Source organism: Nesoenas mayeri (genome assembly GCF_963082525.1).
Source record: "Nesoenas mayeri genome assembly, chromosome: 6".
Classification (NCBI taxonomy): Eukaryota; Metazoa; Chordata; class Aves; order Columbiformes; family Columbidae; genus Nesoenas; species Nesoenas mayeri.
Window position 1 is genome coordinate 17,387,412 of NC_137545.1, and position 26,471 is coordinate 17,413,882.

A 26,471-nucleotide genomic window follows, 5' to 3' on the forward strand; every position below is an offset into this window, starting at 1 on the left:
TTTTTTTCCTCCCAGCTGTTCTCTGTTTCTTTGAGCCTCCCCTGGTTTTCTTGGAAACGTCTGCAGGATGGAATTTGTCTATTTTAGAGGCACTGTACAAGATAGGCAGTTTATTTTGTTTGTGTTTGAATGTAATGAACACAGAAAGTAAATATTTGATGATTTAAATCTCCCATTCAGGAGGGTACTTTAGAACCTAAGTTGAAATACATGAAGAGCCTTATTTCTTGTAATGAGATGACTGGTACCTAGTTATGCTCGCATAACTACCTTAATGGATTAAGACTTTCAGCTTTTCATTTGAAAGAGGGCAATAAACATCAGAACCTATTCATCTGCAGTAAGAATTAACTAGAAAAAAACAATGTATAATTGAGATACTTACAATAAAAGAGTAGTTATCTTGGAAGTCTTTTATCAATTATACTGAAAAAATAAGTGCATATAGAGATTATTTTCATATGAGCAGCGGCTTTAAAATCTGTTATCATTGGAGCATTAGAGGTATGCCAACTCTTAGTAATCAACCAGCAGATTAAGCTACCCTGAGTTTTGCTGTCCTGCCCAGATTCACATGATTTTGACTGACGGTTGCTTCCAGTCCTGAGCCAACATCGACTCACAAACACAGCCCAGTTTCTGGGTTCAGGGGGAACAGGAGAATCTCAGTGGCTTTGGTTTGAGTTTCTCTGTGCTCAAATTTGATGCAGAAAAGGTCATTGCAGGATCTTGGTGCCGAAGAACAAGCACGTTATGGCTTTTGGGGTTCTAAAGATGATCCATGTGCTTAGTGTGATTGATGAACTGCTAGTAAATTTTATGTGAAGCAACCAAATATTCAGTAAAGACTTATCTTTGAAGAAGAATTAAGCATGCCTAAAATGGATAGCGACTTAACATTTGGTGCGTGTAACATCTTAATCTGTAGCTCTGCCTGAAGAATGCTTCAGGAGCCCGAGGCTGGAGGGAAGGTATGAGAGGGAACGTGACTGCGCCTGGAAAGGGGAGGCTCCTGCAGTCCTGTTTGCTAACAGGACACAGCTGCAGCTCACTCCAAGCCTATAAATGTCAGTGAGTGTTGACTCAATGCCATGAGAAGAAACTTTCTGGTGAGATCGTTCCCTGCCTGCCTTTACTGGGATGGGAGTCAGAACCAAGCAATTCATGACATAATTTCAAAATGCCACATAAGAGAGCAAGATCCTGCCTCTTTTCTTCATGTCTGCATCAGACAGCCCTGATTTCAAAGCCCTAGTTGATTCACTTAGACTACTGGGCCAACAGAGTTTTCATGGGAAAAGGAGTAAGGTATTCTGCCTTGTGCTGCCTTTTTTTGGGTTAAAGCCTGCTTATCCTGTTATCCTGTAGGTTCAATGTTTAGACTTCTGGAAAAAGTGAGTCTGAAAATATAGCTGAAAATACATTCCTGCTTTTGAGATAACGCTGCTCAGTTGGCTGATAGATGACTAGTTGAAATGAAAGCATGCGCTGTTGGATAGTATATTACCCAGATTTACTGGCCATCAACTGATACTCAAATCAGCTGGGCAAGTCTTGAGATCTAGGAGTGTGTAGCTTCATCAAATAGTTACTTAAGGGCTTTGTTCTTGGAGAGAGATCTGAGACACTGTGCAGCAGTTATTATAATGAATTACAGTATAAATACAGCCTGTCTTGAGCCCATTTTCCAGTTCATCCTTTTGTTTCCACCCTCACAGAAGAATAAAAGGTATGGTTTTAATGGATTCCTATGATCTCCCCAGCAGAATCAAATAAAACTGAAGCTGGTTAGGATTAGTGGAGTCGTTCATCTTGCGACTTTAAACCATAGATTTGCGGCTGGTTAAACAAAGAGGTACACTTTTTACTAAAACTAGTTTCTAGTGATGGTTAGAACTACCAGCTTATACTTCTGGTCACAAAAAACCTAGAAATCAGAATATTTTTTTTCCTGAATTGGATTTTATTTATTTATAAAATGGCTAAGTTCACTCTCCATCTTATTGTTGTGTGTCTGTGTGCTCTATCTTTCTTTCTGGACCCTGAAAGAGTGAAATTCCTCCTTGAAGTCTGCAAGAGTTAGAATTTTCTAAGTAATTTGTTTATACAATGTAAGACAGTTCACAATGAAATGTAAATACCAGGATGCCGATGCTCCTATGTTTGCAGATAGCATTAACTGTTTGTTAAAATGGCAGAGCTGGCTTGAGGACATTTTGTCGTAGGCAGGCAAGACAAATACCGAATCATTACAAGCTCTTTTGATATCTAACAAACCATGAAGTTTGAGGCTAGAACTTGCTTAGGCCTTGTTCTCTTAGTCTCAGTAGGTAGAAGGTGAGATTTTTTCCAGGGAGGGTGATGGTGTAGTTTTTGTTGGGGTTTTTTGGAGTGGTGGTTGTGTAGTGGTTTTTATTGTCTTGTTGGGGGGTGGTGTGTGTGGTTGTGTTTTGGTGGTAGTTTTGCTTTTTGTTGGTTTTTTTTGTTTGTTTGTTTGTGTGTGGGGTTTGTTTGTTTGTTTGTTTTTCCCCTCTCTTCCCCCCAGAGTTATCTAGTATAAGTAAGACAGGGATTTGGCAATTGATTTTGGAGCTAATACAAGAGAAGCTTCATGTGTCCTGTAAAAACAATGCTGCTAGTGCTGCTGGCCTTGCTCTGAGAAGACAACTAATGGGATCACACAACTGTGGTTAAGTCGAGTTTAATAAAACAAGTTGCAAATGGTTCTGGCTGACAGTAGCCTCTGTCACACTGAAAAGCTTAGCTAATATCTTCAGTTTGATTAGGAATAGCAAAATCAATTTTTCAGGAATATAGATATTAAAAAGAAAAAGTAACAGCTGTGTAACCTGTAGGTCATTACAGAAGCCAGGCAATTATATTAATATTTTTTGTGCAATGCAGCACATTCTTCTCAGGCATCTGAAATGTTTCTTTCAAGTCTTAATGAAGTAAACATATTCCCTGTTCCTAAGTGTGATGTAGATGTGTGCCATTATGTCTAACTCTGCTATACATTTTTGTAGACCAGTAGTATGTTTGGGACTGGGAGAAATTGCTGATCTAGCCATTATCCCTACTGATAGATGTACTGCTGAAAAACACTGAAATGTTTCCTCAAAATGCTTTTTTCCTAGCATAGGCTAGTTTTCTTGGGTTATGTTTTGTGGGGGTTTTTTTAATTATTATTTTTTATTTAACTATCTTAAAATAATTATTATAGTTTAAATTTATTTATTTATTTATTTATTTATTTCCTCTCCTGTTGGAAACATATAGGAGCATGCTACCAGACAGCCTTGGTGTTGGAAATGGAATTGTCTTCACGCAAAGTGCCTGAAGGGCAATGTTTTTCTTTCAGTTAAACTAAATGGATAATGAGTTTTCCGGCATCTATGTTAATACACTCACTGCTGTATTACGAACAGTCTGATATTCTTGCAAAATGCAGGTTTTTGTAGCCTGTGAAATTTCTGGTGCGTCATATGTGATTAAAGCTTAAGTGATATGTTGCATCAGCACTTTAGATGGTGCTGACTCAAAGAAACTCTGCAGACAGAAATGTTGTTAGTAAATCTAGTAAAAAGGAAAGTTATCTAGTAAAACAGAAAGACTTGAACAGGCTGGTATATATGTTACTCAGGCTACATAAGAATATTGAGAACAGAACAGAGAGTAGAAAAATTTTAAACCTATTACAACTCCCTTTGGTCCAAACTGACTTTGCTTTTTTGATTAAGGTGCATTCTCTCTGAGTTGTAATGCTTTCTAATTCTCTATTTTTATAATGTGAATAGTCCAGCAATTACCCAAAATTAATCATTTGTTGATTGTGTAGGAAAGTTTTCCACTCAGTTTAACGTGTTACCTATGTTCATAAGAAATGAATATTAAAAAAAGCAATACCAGGACTTAAGGATTCAAAGGGAATAAGTTTCTAAAGCAAGTTTTGGAGCCTGTGTGAAGCATAGTCTAGCTCCTGTGCAATGCACCTCTGAGTATTATGAGCTCTTGTGATCTGTGCAACTTGGCACTAAAATTTCAAGGCAGCAATAACATTTTTACTTGTCAAGCACTGATAGAGGTTTAGAACAGGAAATAGAATGTTGAAGAGAAATTTTTCTCCAGATCTTTTCAAGTACCTCATTACTAATATTTTAATGTTCCTGTGTTATGTGGACTTTGATTTTTTTTTTTTCTGAATAATTTTGAAAGGTCATATTGCTACATCTTAGTAAAATGGCATCCCCTTCCAAAACAGTGTACATCCTAATGCGTTCTGCCTAAGCTCTTCAGGTGTTAAGGATGTTGCACTGGGAAGTGGAAACATGGAGAGATGAGACACCTACGTCCAGCTGTCTGCTGAGTCAGAATATTCCTTTCAGATATGGATGGGGAACAGGGAAGGCCCTCCCTGCATATTTATTCACACAATGACCACGTTCTGGATAAGGGTATTTCACAGTGAGCTCTAGGCACCTGTTTTATATCATGGATGTTATATTGTAAAGTTCATTCGCGGGACGATGTCTTGCAAAAGACACGTTTGTTGTCCTGTTCAGAAGATGATGCTTCTCTTAACAGTGATGATTTACATGGATGTTATTCTGTTGTTTCATTGTTTATTACTAGGCATGCATCTGGGATTTCATTTATGGCCCTAGAGATATTCTGAAGAGTAATTATATTCTGAATGAAGCAACTGCAGGCTTTGTACCTTACCAGTTATCTATTCTGCCTCTGTGCCTGATTGCTGGGCTCCTCAGAGTGTATTCTTTTGGAGAGAGCCTGCCAGTAATGAATGAGGCCTGTTTTCTATATTGACCTCAAACTGTGCATAATTACATAAATCCAGCCCACCATAACCATGAAGTACACAGGAAAAATGTATTTCATAAAGGGATTTTATAGAACTCACAGTGCAGTTAAGTTGAAATTACATAGCTATTTATGGGAAATGTAAGGTTAGTTATGCCCTCCACTGCGCCTTCCCTCAATTCTGCGCCATGAAAGAAACACATACTCTGTATCAGCACTGCTGTGAGGTTGGCGGTTTCTATATTTTGTCTAGAAACAATATGATTAAATAATAGGAATGACTTTATGTTGCTCTTTAATACCTTTATGATGATGTTCAGTTCCCAATTATAGGAATTTTAGCATAAAATTAATTTATTCTTTGACATTTTTAGTTCAATGAATCAAGAAATTAATTGCTCTGTATTTATAAATGTCTCCTGCTTCAGGCTTGTGAGCCTGTTACTCAGCCCTCAGTTAAAGGCAGGGTATCAGGAGACTTCAGAAGGTGCAGTTTCTCTCCAAAGTATGAGTAGGATGATGGAGAGAACTTCACTCTGGCAATACAACATTCAATTATGGCAGTGGAGCAGGATTCGGACTGTTTGACTGGACAGCCCCACTGCCAAGGTGCCCCCTTCTTGGGTAAGAAACACATTTCGGGCAGGGAATTGACTTTTATTTGAATAGGACAATGACTTTCTTCATTTCACATGCCAGTTTTCCTTGCTCTGAGGAAGACGAACAGAGACTGTCGTGTTCCTGCTCCTTCCTTGCACCCTGCCTGGCCTCAGTCATCTCTGGTGGTCACCTTCCAGCACTGGTTCTAACTGGGAATTCCTGCATTCTTCATTTTTCATTCGCTCCAAAATTATTTTCCTTGTAGGTGAATTACTTTGACGGTAAAAAGAGTTTATTTAATACAGTAAATTGGTTTGTTTAATATCTACTGATTCCCATTTGTGCAAACAACTGGAAAATGAATGAATGATCGAAGGTCCTAATTGTAATTCTGAGTTGATTTCCACTTTGGAAAAGTTGAATAAACATACATTTTTCTTGTTATCCTTCATAGATTAGTATGCAAGTAAGCAAAGTGATTAATTTCAAATGAATGTTTCAAACAGTGGAGTTTTATTCTCACAACTAAGCTGATCGTGAAGTGGAAGCTTAACTACATTTGATTCTTGTACAACTCAGCACTGAACTAGCAATCTCTGATATTTTACATGTTGTGGTAATACTTTTTGTGGAGTAACTGTTGAAATAGATTTTAGCTGAGAAAATGAGGACTGAAATATGCCTTTTTTTTTTTTTAAATGCAGCTCTCTGGAGGTCCACATGTTTTCTTTGTTTTTCCTCTCTTCTGCAGTATGGAATGTCAGTTCAGAGCTTGGGAATGATATTAGAAAAACTACTTGGAAATCAAAATCCCTGTCACCTGAAGAGCTGCTCCTGCAGTGGGTGCTGAGATCCAGCAGTAGTTAGGGATCCAAGGGTGACATCCAGGCTGCCACTGCCTGTAATAAGCTGGCTCCATTCTCTTAGGCTGGTACCTTTAAATGCCTCGTGAGTCTTTGTTATTTCTGAAATCAGCACAGAACCAGTGAAATAAAGGCAAACCGCCCTTCCTTTACTTCAGCTTTCATGAAGGAGGCCTATCCCAGGCTCTCGGCAACCTGCCATCAATTATCCACACAATTCATAACAAAAAATGCAAAAAAGCATCAAACGGCATCCACGTTTGCCAACTGCCTTAGCTTAGGGGAAATGAAATCATCCAGCCCCTCACATTCCCTTAGGCCCTGCAGCTCAGCCCCTATCGAACATTTGTTCCAGAAACAAGCTATGTCCCTGTTGGAGTTAAAAATGTACATGTTAATATACTCCAACAGATCATGAAATTTCCTAGCTCAGAAGGCTGACTGTGCCAAGCTCCTCTTCTATAGACTATAATTTCCTTTCTAAAGAGAGAAGCAGCATCTGGACCCGCTCAGTCCCCAGTGCAGTATTGCTCCTCCACGTCAGCAAGCTGGAGCTCCAGTGTGGCTGGCCAGGGTCAGCTGTGGACTGCCTGGAATCTTCTCACTAATCAAGCCCAAAGTTTTGGATCTGGACCAAACCCCCAGAACTGAACATGCTGGGACATTTGAAAAGTTGCAAAGGTCATTGGTGCACATGGCAGATGTTTCCCTGTGTGCTCTGACTCTCACACCTCAAGTGCAAAACCTTCTGTCAGCACAGCTAGGATTAAAATCCCAGCTAATGGAGGGATCTGCTTTCATTCTGTCTATGCAATAGATAAAGGACTAGGCTGTGCATAACCTTCTGAGACTAGACTTGAACTGGCAGTTTAGGATTATCTTGGTTTATGTAGAAAAATTTGTTTAAAATTTACATTCTCAGCCACTGCCCCTTGGTAGAAATTTTCCAGTAATGAAACTTCTGTCAGAGGCCATATTTGAATTGTGATAACATAAAATTATAATGGATTTGGGATGACTGGTAGGTTATTAATTTAGGGGCAAGAACGGTGTGATATCCCATTTCAGTCTTTCTAGACTACTGTTCTTCTGACTTCGCTAAAAGAAAATACAGTAACATTATTCTTGGCACCAGATTAACCCAAGGATTGTGGGCTACTGACATGCTAGGGTAGATGGAGATGTAAAAATGGGACTCTTGCTCCAAATTAATCAAGGAGAGTGGAACAAGGTACTTCTAGTGGAGAGGAGTTGCCTCCTGACCTTATTGCCTTAAAAAAACTCAAACCCCACACAAAGACCCCAACACTTCCGCCCTCCAGAGCAGTCCCAATATCAAACTGGGTTTTCTGATTTTCTAGATGCTGTGCTTCAAGCCAACTCCCAGGCAGCACTTTTCTGAAAGGCTTAGTTGAGCAGTAGTGAAACTGGTCGCATCTGTAGTGGGTTCTTTGGGGTTATTTTTCAATACCGAATAATTTTACAGTATATTTTTCCTTTGGTGTAAATTATAGTGATTCCATTACTTTAGTGGAATAACTTACACAAGACAAAGGTTTGCAACATTATCCATGGACTAGGTGTGCCCCATGGGTTTTTTTCCCATTGTCTGTAAAATCATAATGTATGTATTAATGATGGGAGGGTTTCTGGTGTGGTACTGATCTGTTCATTGTGGTGTGTGTAACTGATGCTAATCATACTCGGCAATCGTGCAATGAAAATGTTATCCTTACTAATGCTTACCTTGCATATAAAGCCCATCCATAAATTTGGAAATATTCCCTAACCTCCCGGCTGTAATTTGGGCATAGGAGAAACTCCCATGATGCACAGACTTTTAAACTGGAAAAACAACAAATGAAGATGTAACAATTCGTTGTTTGCTACTTTTTGGGCCCTCATCCAGCATAGTCTGAAATGTCTGAATTAAGGCTTGGATTAGGGCCCCGTTCAGTTGGTGGGATGTTGTTACTGAGCAGTTTCACAGTTCTTTATGTCCTAATTGGGGAAAGTGAAAGAGACCTTTTCTCCTCTCCTGGGTGAGAAGCTGGACCCAGCGTTGACCTCTGATGAGCGGTCAGTTGATGCTATTTCAGATATAATTTAATGCATGAAAACAGCTGAATTGAGAGCCCTCTGAAGCTTGCATCAGATATAAAGACTATGGGCAATGAAACAGGCAGGTTTTAGTATATTAACTCCCAGTCTGTAGCAGATTACTTAGTATCTCCACTGACACGACTGTAAATGTTTTGAGAGAGGACCAGATCTTTTTGCCTGATCCCTCAGGAGTTGGGTAAGTCCTCACCAGGACTCCAGGTGTTGCTATAAAATAGATTCTGTGGATACTAATAAAACTACTCATAATACTACCTAAAACTAATTGTAGGAGGCTGGTTTTTCTCCTCCTGACTGAAAGATTTTATTATTTAAATAAAGAGCTGTGATATCATCAAGCTTAGGGTCCACTAAAATGAATAGAGTTAAGCATACTATTTCTGTCCACAAATAACCATGTTCTTCTTTCCTATATTTTATGTCAGGTAGATAGGATTAACATCCAGATAAGGTAATTGTATTTATTTGAACTTCTTGAGATCATGTCATCTCCTGGAAGTGTACACATTCCCTATTTGCCACGTGGCACTTCTTAATAGAGCAGGGTGGAAACTATAAAGCACATATAAAGGTATTGGTGCATGCATATGTGGGACAAAAGTGAAAAAAAAAAATGTTTATTATGTTGATGAATGAATATTAGGTTATATAATTTAAAAAGAAAAACAAGACATTGTGAATGTTGGCATAGTGAGATGTTGTTTCTTTTCTTTCCCAACTTTTATGGGAACATTTAGGAATAATTTATGCTTTAAAAATTCTTTCTCTTGGGGTCAAATTGCTCTATTTTCAAACAAGAGGCAGAAAAGAGTATTAAATTAATTTAAATTGTTTTGAAAAATTAAGCTTTTCATTTTAGCATACTTTATTTACTAGAAAAAAATGTGCTTAGACATCAAACTTTCTACCATTGGAAATTTCTCAACTGATTTCTGTGTCTAAGTATTCCTCAAAGCAGTAAGAGTAACAACCCTCAACTCAGCCACAAAGTCTGCAGCCGCTGTCCCCCAGAGCCAGGAGGATCAGTGTCCTTGCTAGAGCACAGCCATGGATGTTCCCAGCATTGCTGACTTGATTCAAAGTTTACGTAGATGAGAGAAACTGGACACAGGGCCAGAGAATTCACAAACCATGAAACTGAAGTGGGGGAAAAGTCAAGTCTCATGCTGGGAGGAGACATTTGTTGTTTTGCTGGTTCCGTGCTTTGTAGGGCCATGGACCAGCACAGAAATGGGGGCAGAGGGGAAGGAAAAGGGAAAAATACACCTTTCTTTCAGCCCTGCTCTAAGTCAGGACACATTGCCATTAAAGCTTAGGGATTTTGTTTTGCTTTTAAGAACTTCAATATTTGTGATATTTATTGTTCTTTAGAATTGGCTCAAAGCTAAGTAATATGGTTGAATGTCAGTTATTGTTTGATGTTATATATGAGTTAATAATACACCTTGTATTCCAGAACAAAAATAACCGAGGAAATATATGTAAACAAAGTGAATGAGTAGCATGACCTACTCTACCAGTTAATGGATTAGCATAATGAGATAAGATTTTTTTTTTTCCCTCTAAGTATTTTCTCAGGTGTTTGGTTTTCTTTTTCCCAGTTGATAAGCATAACTGCAAAAGGCTGGAGCTGTTTGGGAAAATGGAAGTATAAAGACACTGACATCAGCTTTCTAAAATTCTGTTCTAACAAGCGTTATCTTCAGTTGCATTAGATCTGGACACAAGTGCAATCTAAATATTTTGTAGCTGGTATGGAGAGGCAGGAAACACGGGTAATCTTTGTGGTTTGTGGTGTTTGTTTTTATAGCTATGGATTAAAGCAGTCTCATATAGTTGGTATGTTCAAGCTGAGAAGACATCTATTTGATAATACTTAATAACTTGGCATTGCTTTAGTTTCCATAATCTCCTTTTCATATATTATGCTGCTGCTTTTCCTTTTCCAGTGAACCACTTTCAGTTTCTCTATGTTTACAAATTAATTCAAAGTACAAAGTTTCACTTATTTGCTTATTCATTGACATAGCTAATGAGGACATTCTTTGACTCCATTGCTAGAAGTGTGAGAACTTAAGAGTTCTAGATGGGAGTATAAGGAGTGTAGCCCTTCATTTGGAAACATTTCTGAATATTTCTGAATTTAGGTGTATTTGTCAGTATGGTATAAGGAAAAAGACTGCAGGCTCTGGCTTGTATTGCTGGACAGTCAAGATAAATGCTTAATTAAAAATAAAAGGTGCATTCCCATTGCAAGTGATCTTTTCCAGTTGTGATCAAGGCAATGTAAGTGACTCTTTGTAGCAGTTGATTCCCTTTTTGTGATTATGCTGACGAAGATTTAATGTGGAGAAATCACATTTTTCTTAGAGGGATGGAGGAGACTAATGCTAATTCGGCAAAAATTTGCAAAGCGGATGATATAATCAAAACTTACTATGTAGGGTTCAAGAGTAAAATCTATTGAAAAAGTGTGAACAGCAAGTTGAAAACCCACGTGTGGAGTGTGTAAGTATGAAAAGAGTGGTTTCTACCTAGACTAAAACTAAGCAGCTTTGAGGCAACAAGGAACCATTCTTTTCAACTGGAACAACATGCCAAAGGATGAAATGCCCTTGCAAAAGAACTGCTTTGAAGGAAAGACAAGGTTCGAAAAACGTGGTGACTGGATGTCTTTATTTGGACTTGATAATGACATTGCCAGCTCATGAGAAGAAATTGGACATTAAAATCCCTAAAATGCTTTTGAAAATTATTAGCAAAATGTACTCAGCAAATTTAACTTTGTCCTTCATTCTTGAAGTATAATAAATGGCCAGGTGATGTAAACCTACAAAGTAAACTTTGTCTTCTGGTAATATGATTTGTAGTGCCCTTAATTTATTGTCTCCCTCTGATGGAGTAGGGAAGACTCTTCTGTGGCATATAGGAATGGGTTCTATTCAGCTTTGCTATCTCAAATGGACTCACCTTACTTCAAAATCAGAGTAAAATAAGCCCTCTTCCCTCAGATGTTTTTGAGACAAGGACAGAGAAGCAGATCACCATTGGCAGATTCTGGGAACAAATCTATTTTCGTGGACCAGAACTGCACGACTTCTCACAATATGTCAGTAGGCAAGCAATATTGAAATAATCATACAATCATAGAGTATCTCGAAGTGGAAAGAACCCATAAGGATTGTTGAGTCCAAATCCCACGTTAACATGTTAACACCAAAATCAGTATTGCTATTGAGAAGTAAGTGAACCAAGCAAATCAGTTTGATATTGAAAATGCTTTCAATTTTTATAAAAGCTTTAGTTTACACAAATTCATTGTTAAATAGAAACTAGCTTAAAAAAAACTTGGTGCAGACTATGGTCACATTTCTGAACAGTGACCTCCAGTTGGCCAGCTAAAAAAAAAGAAGGAATGTACTTGGTGAGTAGCTGTCCTCAAAGATGAATAGGCCTACTATTTCAGAGAGGTAAAGATTTCAGTGTTCTAAATTGGGAGACTTTTAGGCCTGAATTTGAAAGGAGCAATTTATTTGCCCTTTTTACTTCAGGTTGAGTGGTAGTTGTACATCATTTCATTAGAAAACAACAATAAAAGAAATCTTTCCAGCTGAACAAGCAGAAACAAGGGACAATTTTCAAATATTTACACATTCCTCAACTGTAAAATAGGAACAAAATAATATTATATAATCTTGGGGTTTTTTTTAACTTTGAAGTCCTTAATATTGTTTGATTGAATTAATTATGTCTTTTAAATATTTTATGCAAATTAAAAGTCATCTTAAAACATTGCTGTTTCAGGGTACAATGGAAAAGGTTTTCCTTCAGTTATGAATTTCACAAATAATTTTCTTGCAGAATATTAATCATAACTAAAAATAGAGCATGCTCAAACTATATTTATACATTTGAAATTCATGTAATGCAAGGGTAAGCATCCTAATCTCCTTAGGAAGATATTAAAATATTGCACAGGAAACTTAGCAGAATCTGTCTTCTATGAATTCATTCAATGAACAGGAAAAAAAAAAAGTTGGAAAAAATATTTCAAAAGAAGTATATGAGCATTATTAGTAATTTTTTAGGCATGGTATCTGCAAATTGTGTTTCTGGTATCATTATGTGTGATGCTACAGCAGAGGTTTAAAGTACTTCAGAATTAGCTAACAAACTCTGCCCTTTCTCCTGAAGGCACAGCATGCCAGCAAAATATTTCCAACTTCATTAAAATTTGCAGCAAATGGTTTATGTTAATTACGCAAACTAAATACCTGGTAAATGATTTTCATGTTCCTAATACAACAAAAGACAAAGCATGGCTTAAGGCTCTAAATAATTTAACAACTAGAAGATTACCTAATAATACGATTTGAATTCAAACATCAGGTTGTTGCAAAGCCAGGCATGTGCAAGCCGAAACTGGAGTTGAGTCAAAACAAAACACAAGTTATTCTACAAATATTAAAAAAAAACCCTCCCAGCCCTGTATGTAGGTTATTCAAAAGTAGCATGAAGCTTGCAGACTGGTGCCAATTGGGGTCCTGAAGATAACAGCATGACAGAACCTGCCAGTGAAGCCATGTGACAGCCTGTTGGATGCAGACAGGCATTTGCACTCCTTAGAAAAGACATTTTCTGTAAGTCAAGACAGAACCCCAAATATTATAAATAAATCAAGGGTCAATAAATACAGCCACAAGTGAATTCCTGATCCTCGTACCTCAGAGTGGTTGTACATACAGTATATGTTTATTTATAATGGTTTTATCTCACTTAAATTATTTTTACTTTTATAACTTCAGTAGATTACTAAAAGTGGCAAATAAATTCAGTTCTCATCAGCTTATTTTGTGGATCCAGAAAACAAATATGAGCTGGCAAGCTGGGGCAATTAAATATCATGAATATGTAAAATTAAATAGGGCCGTTGCCTACATGTGCTGAGACTGTGTACACTCAGATAAACTGCTGTATGGACTCTGTCACAGGAGCACTAAATTGGTTTTCCCAGGCAGTACAACCTGCTTGAGTTTATTCCATCCAGCAAAATACTCAAGTGTATGGTTTATTTCACGGTCATACAGACCTGCTGTGCTGGATCTGGGATGTAACAGTTGCCTAAATGTAGAACCTGGGGTCATCTGAGAAGCTGTGAGATGTTCTGCTTTGCCTTTCCCTGCAAGTCCAGCACAGCATTAGTCTCCTGCATGTCCTGGTTGTATCTGCTACCCTTTCTTATAGGTCTTGCATGCTTTAGTATCTCAAATATCACTAGGTGACCTATATCTAAGCAGCTGAATATACTGATGAATGTGCGTGTACTTACGGTAAGTTTTTATTCTGCACTGTCTATATATGTTTTTGTGACTGTCTTGCACTTGAAATACTATTCAGACTTTATTTTTGTTGGTTTTGTTTGTGAAGGGTAATTCACAGACTCATTTAAGTTATTAATGAGTTTATTTCAATATTTTGAATTTTATAAAATGCCAAGAAATTCCCTGACTGAAGCATGTGTTTTACCTGAAATTTTAATTTGAATGTAAAAAGTTAATTAGAAAATTAGACTAGTAGCAATGGTGCAACTACAGAATAAGAACAAGCACATTAATATAATAGTGATAGGATAATAGTGAGTCTATGGAAGGTGAAATAACATGTAATAAGAAAGAAATGCAGCCCAGAGCAAGGCACCGCTGTTTCTGAGAGCAAAGATCAGTCATGGAAAGAAGCCAGGGGTGTATTTGGTCCAAAGGACCAAGTAAGAGTAGTCCAGGTTTGCAGGAGACTAAAAAGCCAGACCAGAAACGGGGTTGAAGGCTCAATAATCTAGAATTCAGCTATACCAGGAGGTGTATCAAGCAGAAAGTAAAACCAATAGCCTTCCCTTACATAAATAGTGTATCTGATGTGTCAGGATTTCAGTTTGAGGAAGACTGGCTGAGAGCAGTGCAGCCCTGCCAGAACCTGACAGTATCCATGCGGCTGGTGGCAGGCCAGGACTCATCACTGGGCTTCTTCTGTTCTCATGACCTGGAAAGGATTTTACAGCAAAATACCTGAGCTCCCTTTTATTTATAATTGAGTTGTTTTCTACAAGCTGGCAAGGTAAACTAAGCTCAAACTGCTTGATGATGCAAAAAATGAGTGGTCTCTTTGATGTTTTTGGATCAGTGAATATGATGAATGCTTGGTACTCCTGAAGCTGAGTAAATGTGAGTTTGTTAGCTGTTTGTTTTGTGTGAGTATGTAGATATTTTTGTGGGACAAGGATGTAAGAGCAAAGATTGGAAAATGTTTACATGCTTCTGATACATATAATGCTGTTGTTAAGCTTTTCTTGGAAACTGGGGAAACACATGCAATTAATTAAAGCTTGGCTACTAAGAAAGCATTTTGAAATTGAAAACTCAAACTAAACAAAAAGAACGAACAATCTGATGTTGATAATAGCAGATGCAGTTAATGTCATGAAACTGAAATACAGTTAATGCTGTATTGCTCATGAAGATCTCATTTACTTTTATGAAAAGTTAGCTGTTACAAATCTAAAACATGACTGGATAGGACACTTGTTGCCAACAATGACTGCTATTAAGCCCATAAGACCGTAACCTCACAGACAATAGATTAAATGCAACCAAAATGTGGGAGGATGTTTTCTGGTTTTGTGCAGGGGAGATGAAGACACTGGCCTATAAACACACATGTGCAGTTATTTTATTGACCGCTCACTTCTCTGTGAAATCTGCATTTGAGCATATGGCTGAGACCCTCCCTCAGCTTCGTGGTTTATATGTACTCAGTCCTGTTTGAACAACTCATCAATGTGTATGAATATCTCAAGGGTGGGTGTCAAGAGGATGGACCAGACTCCTCTCAGTGGTGCCCAATGATAGGATGAGGGACAACGGGCATAGACTGAAGCACAGGAGGTTCCATCTGAATATGAGGAGAAACTTCCCTACTTTGAGGGTGACATAGCCTTCCCCCCCTGAGCTGTGGAGGGCCCTGGATCTGCTGAGACAGGGCAGCCGTCCCTTTCCCGCCTTTTTGAGGTGAAAGTTTCCCCCTGTGTGGCACAGGCCTTGCTGGGAGCTGCCATCCAGCCTCACAGCCTGAAAGCTGCAGGACTTCAGATGAAACAAGAAGATTCCAGGTAGGTGCAGTAAAACAGCCTCTCAGATAGGGAAGGTTCATATGAAGGTAAGGAGGAGGATTTAGGTGTTTTAGTACGTTTAGCCTGTGCATTGTTCCTCTGTTCCACACAGATACCACTGTGATGGCAGCAGGCCAGCGTAGTTGCTTTTCCTTACAGCTTGTTAGAACATGCATTGTGATTGCCCAAGTTCTGGGTACTGGGTGTCTTTTACTACAGTAATAAGGTATGGAATATATTGGTTATGGTTTGCCTCATGCATTTTTTTTCTTGCACAAAAAGCATCAGTGAGTTGGGCTGAAGTGATGGGAACGTGAGAGAAGCTCAAGACAATAAAGCAAAACAGAATTTGCAGTGTTAAGGGCACACTTCTTGCAAGGGACAACATATAATTCAGTATCACCATGATAGATTATCTCAATTTTAGCAGAACTCTTCTGTAAATTAGCCTGAAAGTTTTAAAATTGAGATTACCTTTTTCTAGACTTCAGATTTGGGTAGCACTCGGTTGGATTTATGGTAAAAGGCAAATGTATGCTTGTCTATGAACAAGCACTCTTAGCTTTCCTTAATTTCTAGATTGATATTCTTCCCTGATTCACTCTTTGGCAGAAAATGAAGGTCTGCAACAGGAAATTAATGAATAGACCTGTGTATAATGTTAGTGAGGTTATTTTTATAAATGTTCTTTGTCTATTTATTTTCAGCTGCTTAAAACTGCACCTGGTTAGCAGGTGTATTGATAATTAAATAACTAAGCACCAATTAAGTAATAAACATCAAAGGTGCTTTTGGACTGTTAACAGCCACCAAAATGAGAGTTTGTGTATTCTAAATGAAGCTACGAGCTGCTTCAATAATACGAGATGAAATCAATTTGGAAACTGATTTTGTGCCAAAGTGAACAAAAAGATAGCTTTGTCCTCAGTGCCAAGAAGATGTGTTTTCACCACTAGATAATTAATATGCATTTACTCATGCCAATGTGGAAAACTAGCCTGGATTTTACTGTACAGTAACTGTGTGGGATAGTGTTACTACAGTGATGGTTCATCTTCTCTCCACTGGGATTTTACAGTGTGTTTTCTAATACTAGTTTTCCCACTGTAAAAACCAACCAAACCCCACAAAAACAAAACCTAAATTTAACTGTCCTGCTCCTAGTGCAATAGAATTTGTATTTATATAAATGTGTTTGGTGTAAGGTTGGTTTGCTTGTTTGTTTAAGGAAGAATCTTAATCTAGATTTATTATTTTTCAACCAACCACAATTATATCAGGTAAGGAACATGAATACCATAGGACTAGTTTGAAACCTGGTAGCCTAGATAGAGAAGGAGCAAGTGGCAAGGCTTGAGGCGATTCTTTCCTTTCTGAAAGCACAATGGAGAATTTTAGGGGATAGCGAAGGAATATTTTAGGGAAAGAATGGGACTGAAATTCAAGAGACAGAAGAACGTGCTGAGATTTAGTAAGAAAGGGTATGCAGTCCTGATTACATGCTTGTAAAGGAATTACTGGAACAGAAATGTATCAGTATTTCCAATGCAAAAACCTTATAAAATCACAAGTCATGTTGAAAAAAAAAAAATCACAAGCTTAGGTTTTTACTTGCCTTCTGCATTTCTTTAGGTTTTTAGGCTTCCCTATGCCCCCCTTTTTGTTTTTTAAATTTAGTTTCTGTTTTAAAGTTTTCTTCTGCAAACTTGGGGCCAGAATGGTGTCCTATTTTCATGACAGCTTAAATCCTCATAAGTGATATGACCTAGAATCTATAGTTTTAAGAAAAATACCGTACGTCTTCTGACTAGTCCATCCTGAAATCATGGGAATGGATAGGGTAACACAAACATGATAATGTTTGGATCATATGTAAGGCAGAAATATGTAGAATAATACTTTTTATTAAATTCCATTTAATAGTGGAATAATAGTTACGCTTAATAATAACAACATTTAGAAGGAGTTTTGTTATTATAGTTACGCTAAATATATTCTAGTCCTGAACAGCAGGAGAAATAGGTGATTTCCTGAATCATGGTCTAAGCCATGAATGTTAGACTAGTCAATGTATAGTCATTTATTAACTTTATATAAATTAAATTTAAATGAAGATTTTCATATATTTACATTTTGTTTGTAATGTACACACTTTATTTGATGTTAATTACAGATGATACATATTTACACACAAAGGAAGAATTCAGAATATACAGGGTGTTTCACAAAGGTGGACTCAAATTGAAAGCAGTATATTTCAAGGGGTCGTCATCTTGTGAATGACTCAGCTTGGGGCTGTTTGTGTGCTGGGAAAGGAGCAAGAATCCTTTGAAACTCTGTGCCCCTCCCTTTCCAGTGGTGAGAGTTTCATCCATGGGCAGTTTGTAGTTGCAGAGATATAGTGATTTCAAAATGGGTCGATCTTTTTGAAACACCGTGTATAATGCCGGTATTTGATCTACCTGGAAAGGTCCAACCGGACTAAAACTAAATACAACATGAGCCACTACATTTTCTAAATGCCTTTTTGTACTGTCACTCTTAGAAATTTGCAAATCTGTCCAGTTATGCTGTTTCTATAAGAAAAGATGTTATTGAGCTGACTTAAATGACAGCTAAGAAATAAGGTTTAAGAGTTAAGGTCTGAAACACTCTCTGAAAAAAGGTATTTGGTGTACTGCACTACACCTTAATTTTTGCATGTGTGTGTGAGAGAGAGATGGTCTAATGGAGATTTATCTAAGTTAATACCAGGGAACTATTCTTAAATCTCTGTCTTCTATTTCAGAAGTAAACTTGTCTGCTGTTCCTAACTGTGCTCATAGGTCAGATCAAAGACCTCTTCCTAAAAGCTGTTTCTTGCTTATGCACCCAGACCACATTAGCTGAAACAATTTGGCTCCTTTTCGTGTTTGATAACGTGGTGATTTGTGAAAGCTGCTGCCAGGGCTTGGAGCGCTGGTTGGTGGTACAGAGGCGAGGAACATGAGATAAACTTTCCTTATGTGTAAAGCTAATGCAGATAGGAAGGGATAGAAGATAATCATTGGAATAGGCAAACAGGGGATTAAAAATGATTTACCCCAATGGGCTTAGAAGTTTGCAGCTCATGGGATGAACTCTGTGGCTGATGATGTTGGGATTCTTGGATACTGTTCTGGTTTGCTAATGTGAAATAATTTGGCTTCAGAGGAAGAACTTTGTAGTGGTTTCTAAAACAGTGTAAAGACACACAGTTATTTGAACTGTGTGACTCAATCTCCTTTTATTACTATTGCTGCCAGTATATTGATTTGCGCTTTAATACAGGCTAGGTGCAAATTGTAAGCTGTTTGTTCTTAGCTCTAAATACAATGTATTTTATTATTCTAAGATGAGAAAAGGGGAGGGAACTGATGTAATCTTTACTTGTGCTATTTTGCCTCCAGTAGAATGAATTACTTGTATAGAAAAATTCTCTTCAGAAAGACCTAGTCCATTTGCAAGGGACCTCTTTTCAGAATTTTGCTGCCCATGACCAACTGATTTTAGTAAGCTCTGTGACTAGTAACGTGTCTGATTCTGTGTCGGTAACTGCCACGTGTCAGTAAACTCATGGGCATTTTACATATGGTCTCTAGTGATTAATGGCACTAGAGTACTCAATGTGTGAGGATCAAGTCCTAAACATTTTTTTAAATTGAAAAGCTGAAGTAGTTGAAATTTAACAGGCAGCAAAGTGGGGGGCATGCTTAACTGAAAAGAAAATGCTCCACATATGCCTGCTTTTCATTTTCCAAACATACTGCATGGTGAGCATGCAGACACCACATTTAGGAAACACTGGAGTATGCTTGATTAAGGGCTATTTGGAGCTCCTTCCTGCAGGACTAGCTGGTGGGCTGTTTGTAATCCATTATGGTTTTCTACAGATATCAGGCGTTTTCCTGTGGTGTGAATTTAATCTGTTTTATACGTTAGGTGTCAGTTAATGCCCTATATGCCAATTAAAATAGTGTCCTCTTACCACCTGTTTGGTAGTGCTTGCTGGCCATAAACTCTGCTCCCTGTGAACTCCACTTTGGTGATATATTTGAGATTAAAAAAGAAGAGTGCCAAGCAAGCAGCTGGAGTATTGCTGAGCTGAACGATGTGTCGCTGCTAGATTATGCTTTTCTTTGTGATGAATGGCACCATTTCAGTTTGCCATAGCCTAGATCAGGACTTTATTTGAGTAAGTCAGGGTAATAACATGAAATAGAAGGAAAGTGCACAAGCAGTGATTTGTTGAGTGTAAATGGGAAAGAAAATAAACTCTGGCCAAGGACTGAAAATGAATCTCATCAAGCTTTGCGCTAACCTGGGCCTTCAGACTGATTTTTATTCCACATATTTTGGATTTAGTCTGCCTTGGGATTTGGGAGATATTTTTAAAGAAATGGAATAATTTACTGAACTCTGGAAGACTGAAGCTATTTCCATATGAAATAACCTTCCTGGCTATCTCTCCGGTTCCCATATGTATTCAAATACTGGAAAACGTGCTTTTGTTCTTTAGTGCTATGGTGGGATGTAATCAATTATAAAGATATGTGAAATGTGGATTTATTTTTTTTTTTCCTTCTATGCTTGAGTTAGTAACTACCACTGTCAGGAATTTTACCTTAGCAGTCTCTCATTATATTTATCTAGTTCTCTCAGCACAAAATATACCTAGTGTACAAAATATATGGGAACTTCAGGGGAGTGGGGGTGCAGTGACTGCAGGAAAGAAAACCCAGAGAGATTTGCTAAGAGCATCTGATCTTCAGGAAAATGTGTTTTTTTCAGCATTTTTTAATATGTGGGTCCCTAAAAGTGTTGGGCATGCAGAGTACTGTAGAGCAATGTAAATCTACTAATAACAGATTTTTCATCCAGCTTTCTTTAAACCAAGGGGCTGAGATGTATGTCCTAACTATAATCCAATTCCATGTTGGGAACAAAAGGCCAATTTCCACAATCCTGGCTTGCCCATTTCCTTTCATGCCCCATTTTTTATCCAGGAGAAATGCTGCAGGATGGCTTAGAAGGGGGGGAATCTGATTCCCTCAGGTTGGGGCTCAGGTTTTGGAATATCAGGGCAGCTGGGGCACACTGCTGCATCTGTATTTTATGTGCTTCATACATGGCTGTCATTCTTTCCATGGGATTTTTTTGTTTGGTTGGTTTTTTTGTTTAAACCCAGGGACCACGTGTTCAAAACCACTTTACTGGACTGTGCAAGGGATGCTGTTTTGAGCAATTCACCACATCTCTGCCAAATTAACTGGGAGAAAGCCATTATTCATCATTAAAAGAGATTAATACACAGAGAATGACAAATACTGGAGGAGACTGGCTGAAATTATAGTGAACTATTAAAATATAAGTTTGGGCAGGGTGCTTAGTCTTCTATGTAGAATACATTTTTTCTGGTACTTCTTGCATCCTCACAAGCTGTTAATTTCTGAGCTCTTATGTAGGTGCCTGGTTACCCGCAGGTAGCTCAAGGGAACACTGTATTTTGATCATTAGACCCTTATACCTCTTGCCTCATTGAGAAAGTGGAACCAAATATTTGCCCTTGTTTCAGATGTATGGATGGATTCCTCCTGGTATGAAGGTAATATTAATAGTTCAAAAAATGTCTGGTTCTGATAAGCTGGAGCTACCTAGCTGAGAAAATTGATAAAGAGGCACAGTAGAAATGGAGACTTTTATAAGATGATATTTACCATTACTACTCATATAGAGATACTCTCTGATTACTGTGCAATTTAGTAATGTTACCATGAGCAAGTCTATATTATTTCTCTGTACATCAACATTGATTACATGAAATCCATTTGGAAATACATTTAAGGAACTAGGTAACTAATTTGGGTTTCAGTATCTTCATATTGATTTATATGTAATTTATTGTGTATATTTAAAATGCACTGTGATTGATATGTAATTCATTTATTTGCTTATATCTCCACAATGTTATAGGGATGATTTTGTGAATTCAAGCTTGGTAGACATGTTTTAAAATGGCTGTAAAGGTTACAATGGGAAACTGATTGGAAAGAGATTTGCGTGTTTAAATTTAGAAATGTGTTTGAATTGAGCATTGCTAGAAATGGTGGCTATAATAGCAACACCATCCAAACATAGGAAAAAAAATAATTTCCAAGAATCCCCCCAACGTGCTTATTTTTCTCTTTCTTGGAGGGAAGTTTCTGGTCTGCTATACATTGATCACAGAGTGTCACAGATTTTTTTCCTTGTACAGTGCTCCTAAATATCTTTTATCCTTATGACATATAAACAGCTGGTTTCACACAAATAAGCTGGTACTTGCCTTCTATTTTATTATGATGTCCATTTTTTTAGCTCTTAACAGACATTTAGCGTACGTTCTTAAGTATACTAAGTTCAACCTGGCACATTTCCAGACTGAACTATTTGAAATACAGAAAAAATTCCGTGCATATATATATATCCATCAAAAATTCAGAATAAATGAAATCCCAGAGAGATTGTGTCTGTTTTCCATTTATTGTATATCCTATCCAGCACAGAGCAGGATATTATAAAATAATGTAATGCATAAGTCGTAAATGAAAATGTTGTGGGCAATTTTAATTAATGGAAACAAAAAGGGAAAGTAGTATTTCAGAGTGTGACTCACATTCCTTGAAGTCATGAACTCCTGAACGTGCAAAGAAACTGAATCCTCACCTGAGGACAATCAGAACAGCAATGTTTGGTGTAAAGTGGTGATGAACTGCTACTCCAAGAGATTAAGTTCCTCAAAAAGATTTTGCAGCTTTTTATACCGTGTCCATGTTTATATCTTTTGATAAACAGTTAAATAATGTGCTATGTCAGTAATTTAGATTTATCCGTGTTTGTTTTGCCAACAGACATTATTATTTTGGAGTATTCAAAAGTTCATTTTTAGGCTCAGAATATATTTGTAAATGTGAGGTGTTACCTGGTTTAGTTTAAAACAGGAGGAGAAGGAATCTTGGGTTACTTTATGCTGTTTGCCATTAAAGGCAGTTATCTAAAATACTAAAATGACTTTTAAAAAGCAATTGAGAGAAAACTTCCTGGCAGATAATAGATCTCGAGTAGTGTCTTTGTTAAGTACAAGTGTGTGTCTCATTCAGCTGCTTCAGGTTTCCAAACCATTCAGCAGTGGACAGGAGTGCTCTGGAGTCGAGTCTCCAGTTCCCTGAAGCAGCATTGTCACTGTCCCCCGGGGGCTGACCACAGTCCTCAGAATGAAGTGACAGAACCTGTGGCCTGGCTGTGATTAGCAGGTAGCGCCAGTAGATAGTAAGTAGCAGCAGGAAGTATGTCTACTCACCGGAAGACAGATAACACTTAAAAGGCAGTGCTGCTAGTAAGCTATAAATAGGAGAGGCTGGAAGATAAATTCTCGTAGCACCATTTTGATTTTTGCTGTGCATTTAAGAACTTTGAAGTTGTTCTGGCATGCGATGACTGGATTTGTTGTTGGTAGATATCTCAGCAATGTATTCATTATGCTTTGCAACAGACATGAAGATTGCAAATAAATTGAAATAGACTATTTAAAAATCTGCTATGTGCTGCAGTCCGTGGAGATTTGAGGAATGTGTGGAGTTTTTAAGCACTCACCACCTGTTTGCAGTACAAAAAGGCTGATAGATGCTGCTTCCTTTTTGACCCTGAGTTACGGGTTAATTCTGAGGAAGGATTTCTCTAATGTGGAAGTTGCTTCTGTCTCAGGGTAAGCATTTTTCAAAGTGATGTTTCAGCCTCCTTCATACAAAAAACCCCCCACAAAAACAACAAAAAAAAAGTGTTGCTTGCTGTAGTCAGCTTCTTAAATTTTACTCTAAATGTTTTGGTGATGAGAGGACAGTTTCATTAGATGTATTTATTATACTTAGTCACGAGACAACTGAAGCAATCTAAACCTATAGGCAGAGCAAGGAAAATGGAGGATAAAAATGGTGTTAATAGTTTGGTTTCTTAACCATCACCTCCTGGTAATGTGCCATTACAAGGAATTATCTTTTAAAAAGAAGATGCAAGACTGGGCAGCAGTAATGCTCCACAGAGCCATCCTTTCATATATGTTGGTGTGAACAGCTGATGTAGAAGCAGAAAACGGATCATGTGCTAAAACTTTAGGTTGCAAAACTTAGACCAATGGTTTCCTTAGGTAGAGAGCTTTGATATTTGCTAAACCATAATTACTTGCCTGGATGTTTTGAAGTGTTCACCATGAGAAGCTGCTGTATGAGTGGGTGGATCTGCCAGGAAACTACCAGTTAGAGCCTAGAAAAATGAGCTCCTATGATATAAAAATAGATATAAAACGTGGCACAGAAGCTCTTTTGTCTCTTGAGGTTGACAGGCTTTCTGTGATGATGGAAATTCATGTGAAAGTGCTTATTGGAGGTATTGATGCGAGGTTTCACTGAAGGAAAATTAAACAATAGCTGCAGAGTGGCTTTTGAACCAGGGGGGATTTGGGAGCCAAAAATATATCTGCAATAATTGAAATCTCCTCATGCTGTAAATTGAGTTAATCTTACCTTAAACAAACACAATCATGCTATTTTAAACAAAGCTTAGTTACTTCTCAAAAATACTTTGTTAGAAGATTCAGTTTTAGTTTTAAAGCTTTCAGAACAGATCTCATGAAGCATGAGAGAATAATTGAAGAATAATTAAACAAGATTTTAAGGTTTGGTTTGGAAATGGACTTGTCTGTTTTTTCAGCACTGGTAACAGTAGAGCGATTTAGAGGACAATATGTGGCTTTGTTTTGTATTGGAAAAGTCATTAGTTATCTGTCTCTCATACAAGTTTCTTTTGGACTGCTTTGTGAGATCTGAAGTCTCTGATGGGTCTTAGTAACCACAGGACAACATCTTGGTTTCTGGATTTTTTAAAAATAGATTTCTGTGTGCCCAGTGTTTCAGAGTTTTATTAACTCACACTTTAAAGATGAAGATATCCTGCAAAGCCTATAGTGACAGATAGTCTAATAAATGTAACTTTTCTTGAAAATAACCAGTTTGTATATATGGAGGCTTTTACATACTGAAGTGGCAACAAGCAAAAGTAAAAAAAAAAGGGATCAGTCTAATGAAGTCATTAAAGAGCAGTTAATTCATGCAGCCTAGTGAGCTGACTGTTGAGAGGGCAGTGTGCTGTAGTGCGGGCTCAACATCCCGCTGGCTCTGTGCTCTTCAGGCTTTGTGGGAGGATCTGGCGACGCAGAACATTCTACAGCCCTGAAAATCCCCTCCTCTGCTGCTCTCTTTGGACTCATCAGGAGATGGCAATTTATCACATAGGACTTTGCTAGCTGCTGTGAATTAGGCTCAAGTTAGTTATCCTGTAGTGTCCCGTGTGCTGAGAAATGCATAGAAATCACAAGTTATGAAAATGCAGAGGAGTATCATTGACGGCTTTTTTCTAACATTCTGTAAAGTCCCTCAGTTTCTAATCTTAGAGGATGTTTTCTCACAGTCCAATGTGATTTAATGAAGTTTTGCTTCCCTCTGTTATTATCTGAGGTGAAATCTCTGGTGCTGAGTTAAAATAATTTCCCCCTTTGTGGAGACCAGAAAGTTCCCACATGTTGAAAGGAGTATTATAATATAGATACATCAAAGACTGTGCTATATGCATTAAGTTCAGGATGAAGCAGCAGTTTCAGAACATGGAGTAAACCTTGCTCAGTTCTATGTATGGTAATAAATATATAGGACATACACACTGAATGCAAAAATTTGGGAGAGTCAAACCTAAATGGTCGCTCTGAATGAAGAGGGACTTTCACCACTATGAAGAAGGCAGTAAGATGGTAATGTGCAAGCCATGGGTTTCACCCCAGAGCTTTTCTTCAGTATTTAAATAGTATTTTTTCCAAAGTATTCAAGTGAAGTACTTATTCCATAGCACCACTACAGCCCCCTATAAAATTATATAGCTTGGACTAAAAATAAATAAATCATGTTGGCCAAACATATATAGCTATATATAATAATTTCTGTTGCATCAAGATTATTTTTTGGATTCTTGTATTTGGAGCTGAAGGTGACAGACTGTGTATTCTCTGGCTCTCCCTCTGTATATCACACTTCATTCGTTCTCACCACTTTACCCTTGAGTCCAGTATTCTGTGTTAGACCAAACTATGTTTTTATTGATTACATCATTATTAAAAAACTTAGTGTGCCTCATTCTTTTAGCTTCTCAAGAACTGTTAAGGTGCCTTTTAGTTCTTTTGATGGTTTTGCATCTATGTAATTGGAAAATGCAGCCTTGCAGACACAGATGAGGTTCTTATGGACATTAGGTTCTCATCTGTGCTTCTTGATAATGTCAGTGGGGTCTGGTGTGTCTTGCGAGGTCTAATGTCTTCTCTGGTAGCATGTTGGAAGTCTTGGAACCTCCACATTTGCTTAATATTTAACAGAGATGTATATTGAAAAGTATCATCTCTGTTATCCACTGTTCCATTCCTGCTGTGACATAATCTTTATTATTCCTTTTGTGCCTCAATGAAAGCATTGAAGCTCAACAGTGATTTCTGTACCTCAGAATTTGAAAATTGTTACTTTATATCAATATTCATATGTGCCAGAAATCTTGTCCTAGTGTTACATTTTTTACTTGAAGGCTGACTGTAATTTGGTTATTGCATCATATTAGTCAGGGGTCTGGAGCTGACCCCATTCAAACTTAGCAGCTTGTGGAGCCTCTTACAAAGGATGAGAGGATTCCAATTAATTTCAGGGAGATTTAGTGGATGTTCTTCAGTGGTATTTGGCTGGATCTGGGAAAAAGGCTGCCATCTGTAATGGTGGTCAGACTTTGGTGTGGTGGTGTTTGTATTCTTCTCTCATGTACAC

General features: G+C 37.7%; 1 protein-coding gene across 1 annotated transcript in view; it reads left to right on the forward strand.

The window, feature by feature from the left end:
* COL5A2 (collagen type V alpha 2 chain) overlaps positions 1–26,471 on the forward strand; it is a gene marked incomplete at both ends in the record, with an annotated part of 107,356 nt that overhangs the window by 12,326 nt on the left and 68,559 nt on the right. The window contains one exon of the mRNA XM_080346948.1: positions 23,819–24,003. Within this exon, the coding sequence (XP_080203074.1) occupies positions 23,819–24,003 (185 nt within the window). The remainder of the gene's footprint in view (positions 1–23,818; positions 24,004–26,471) is intronic.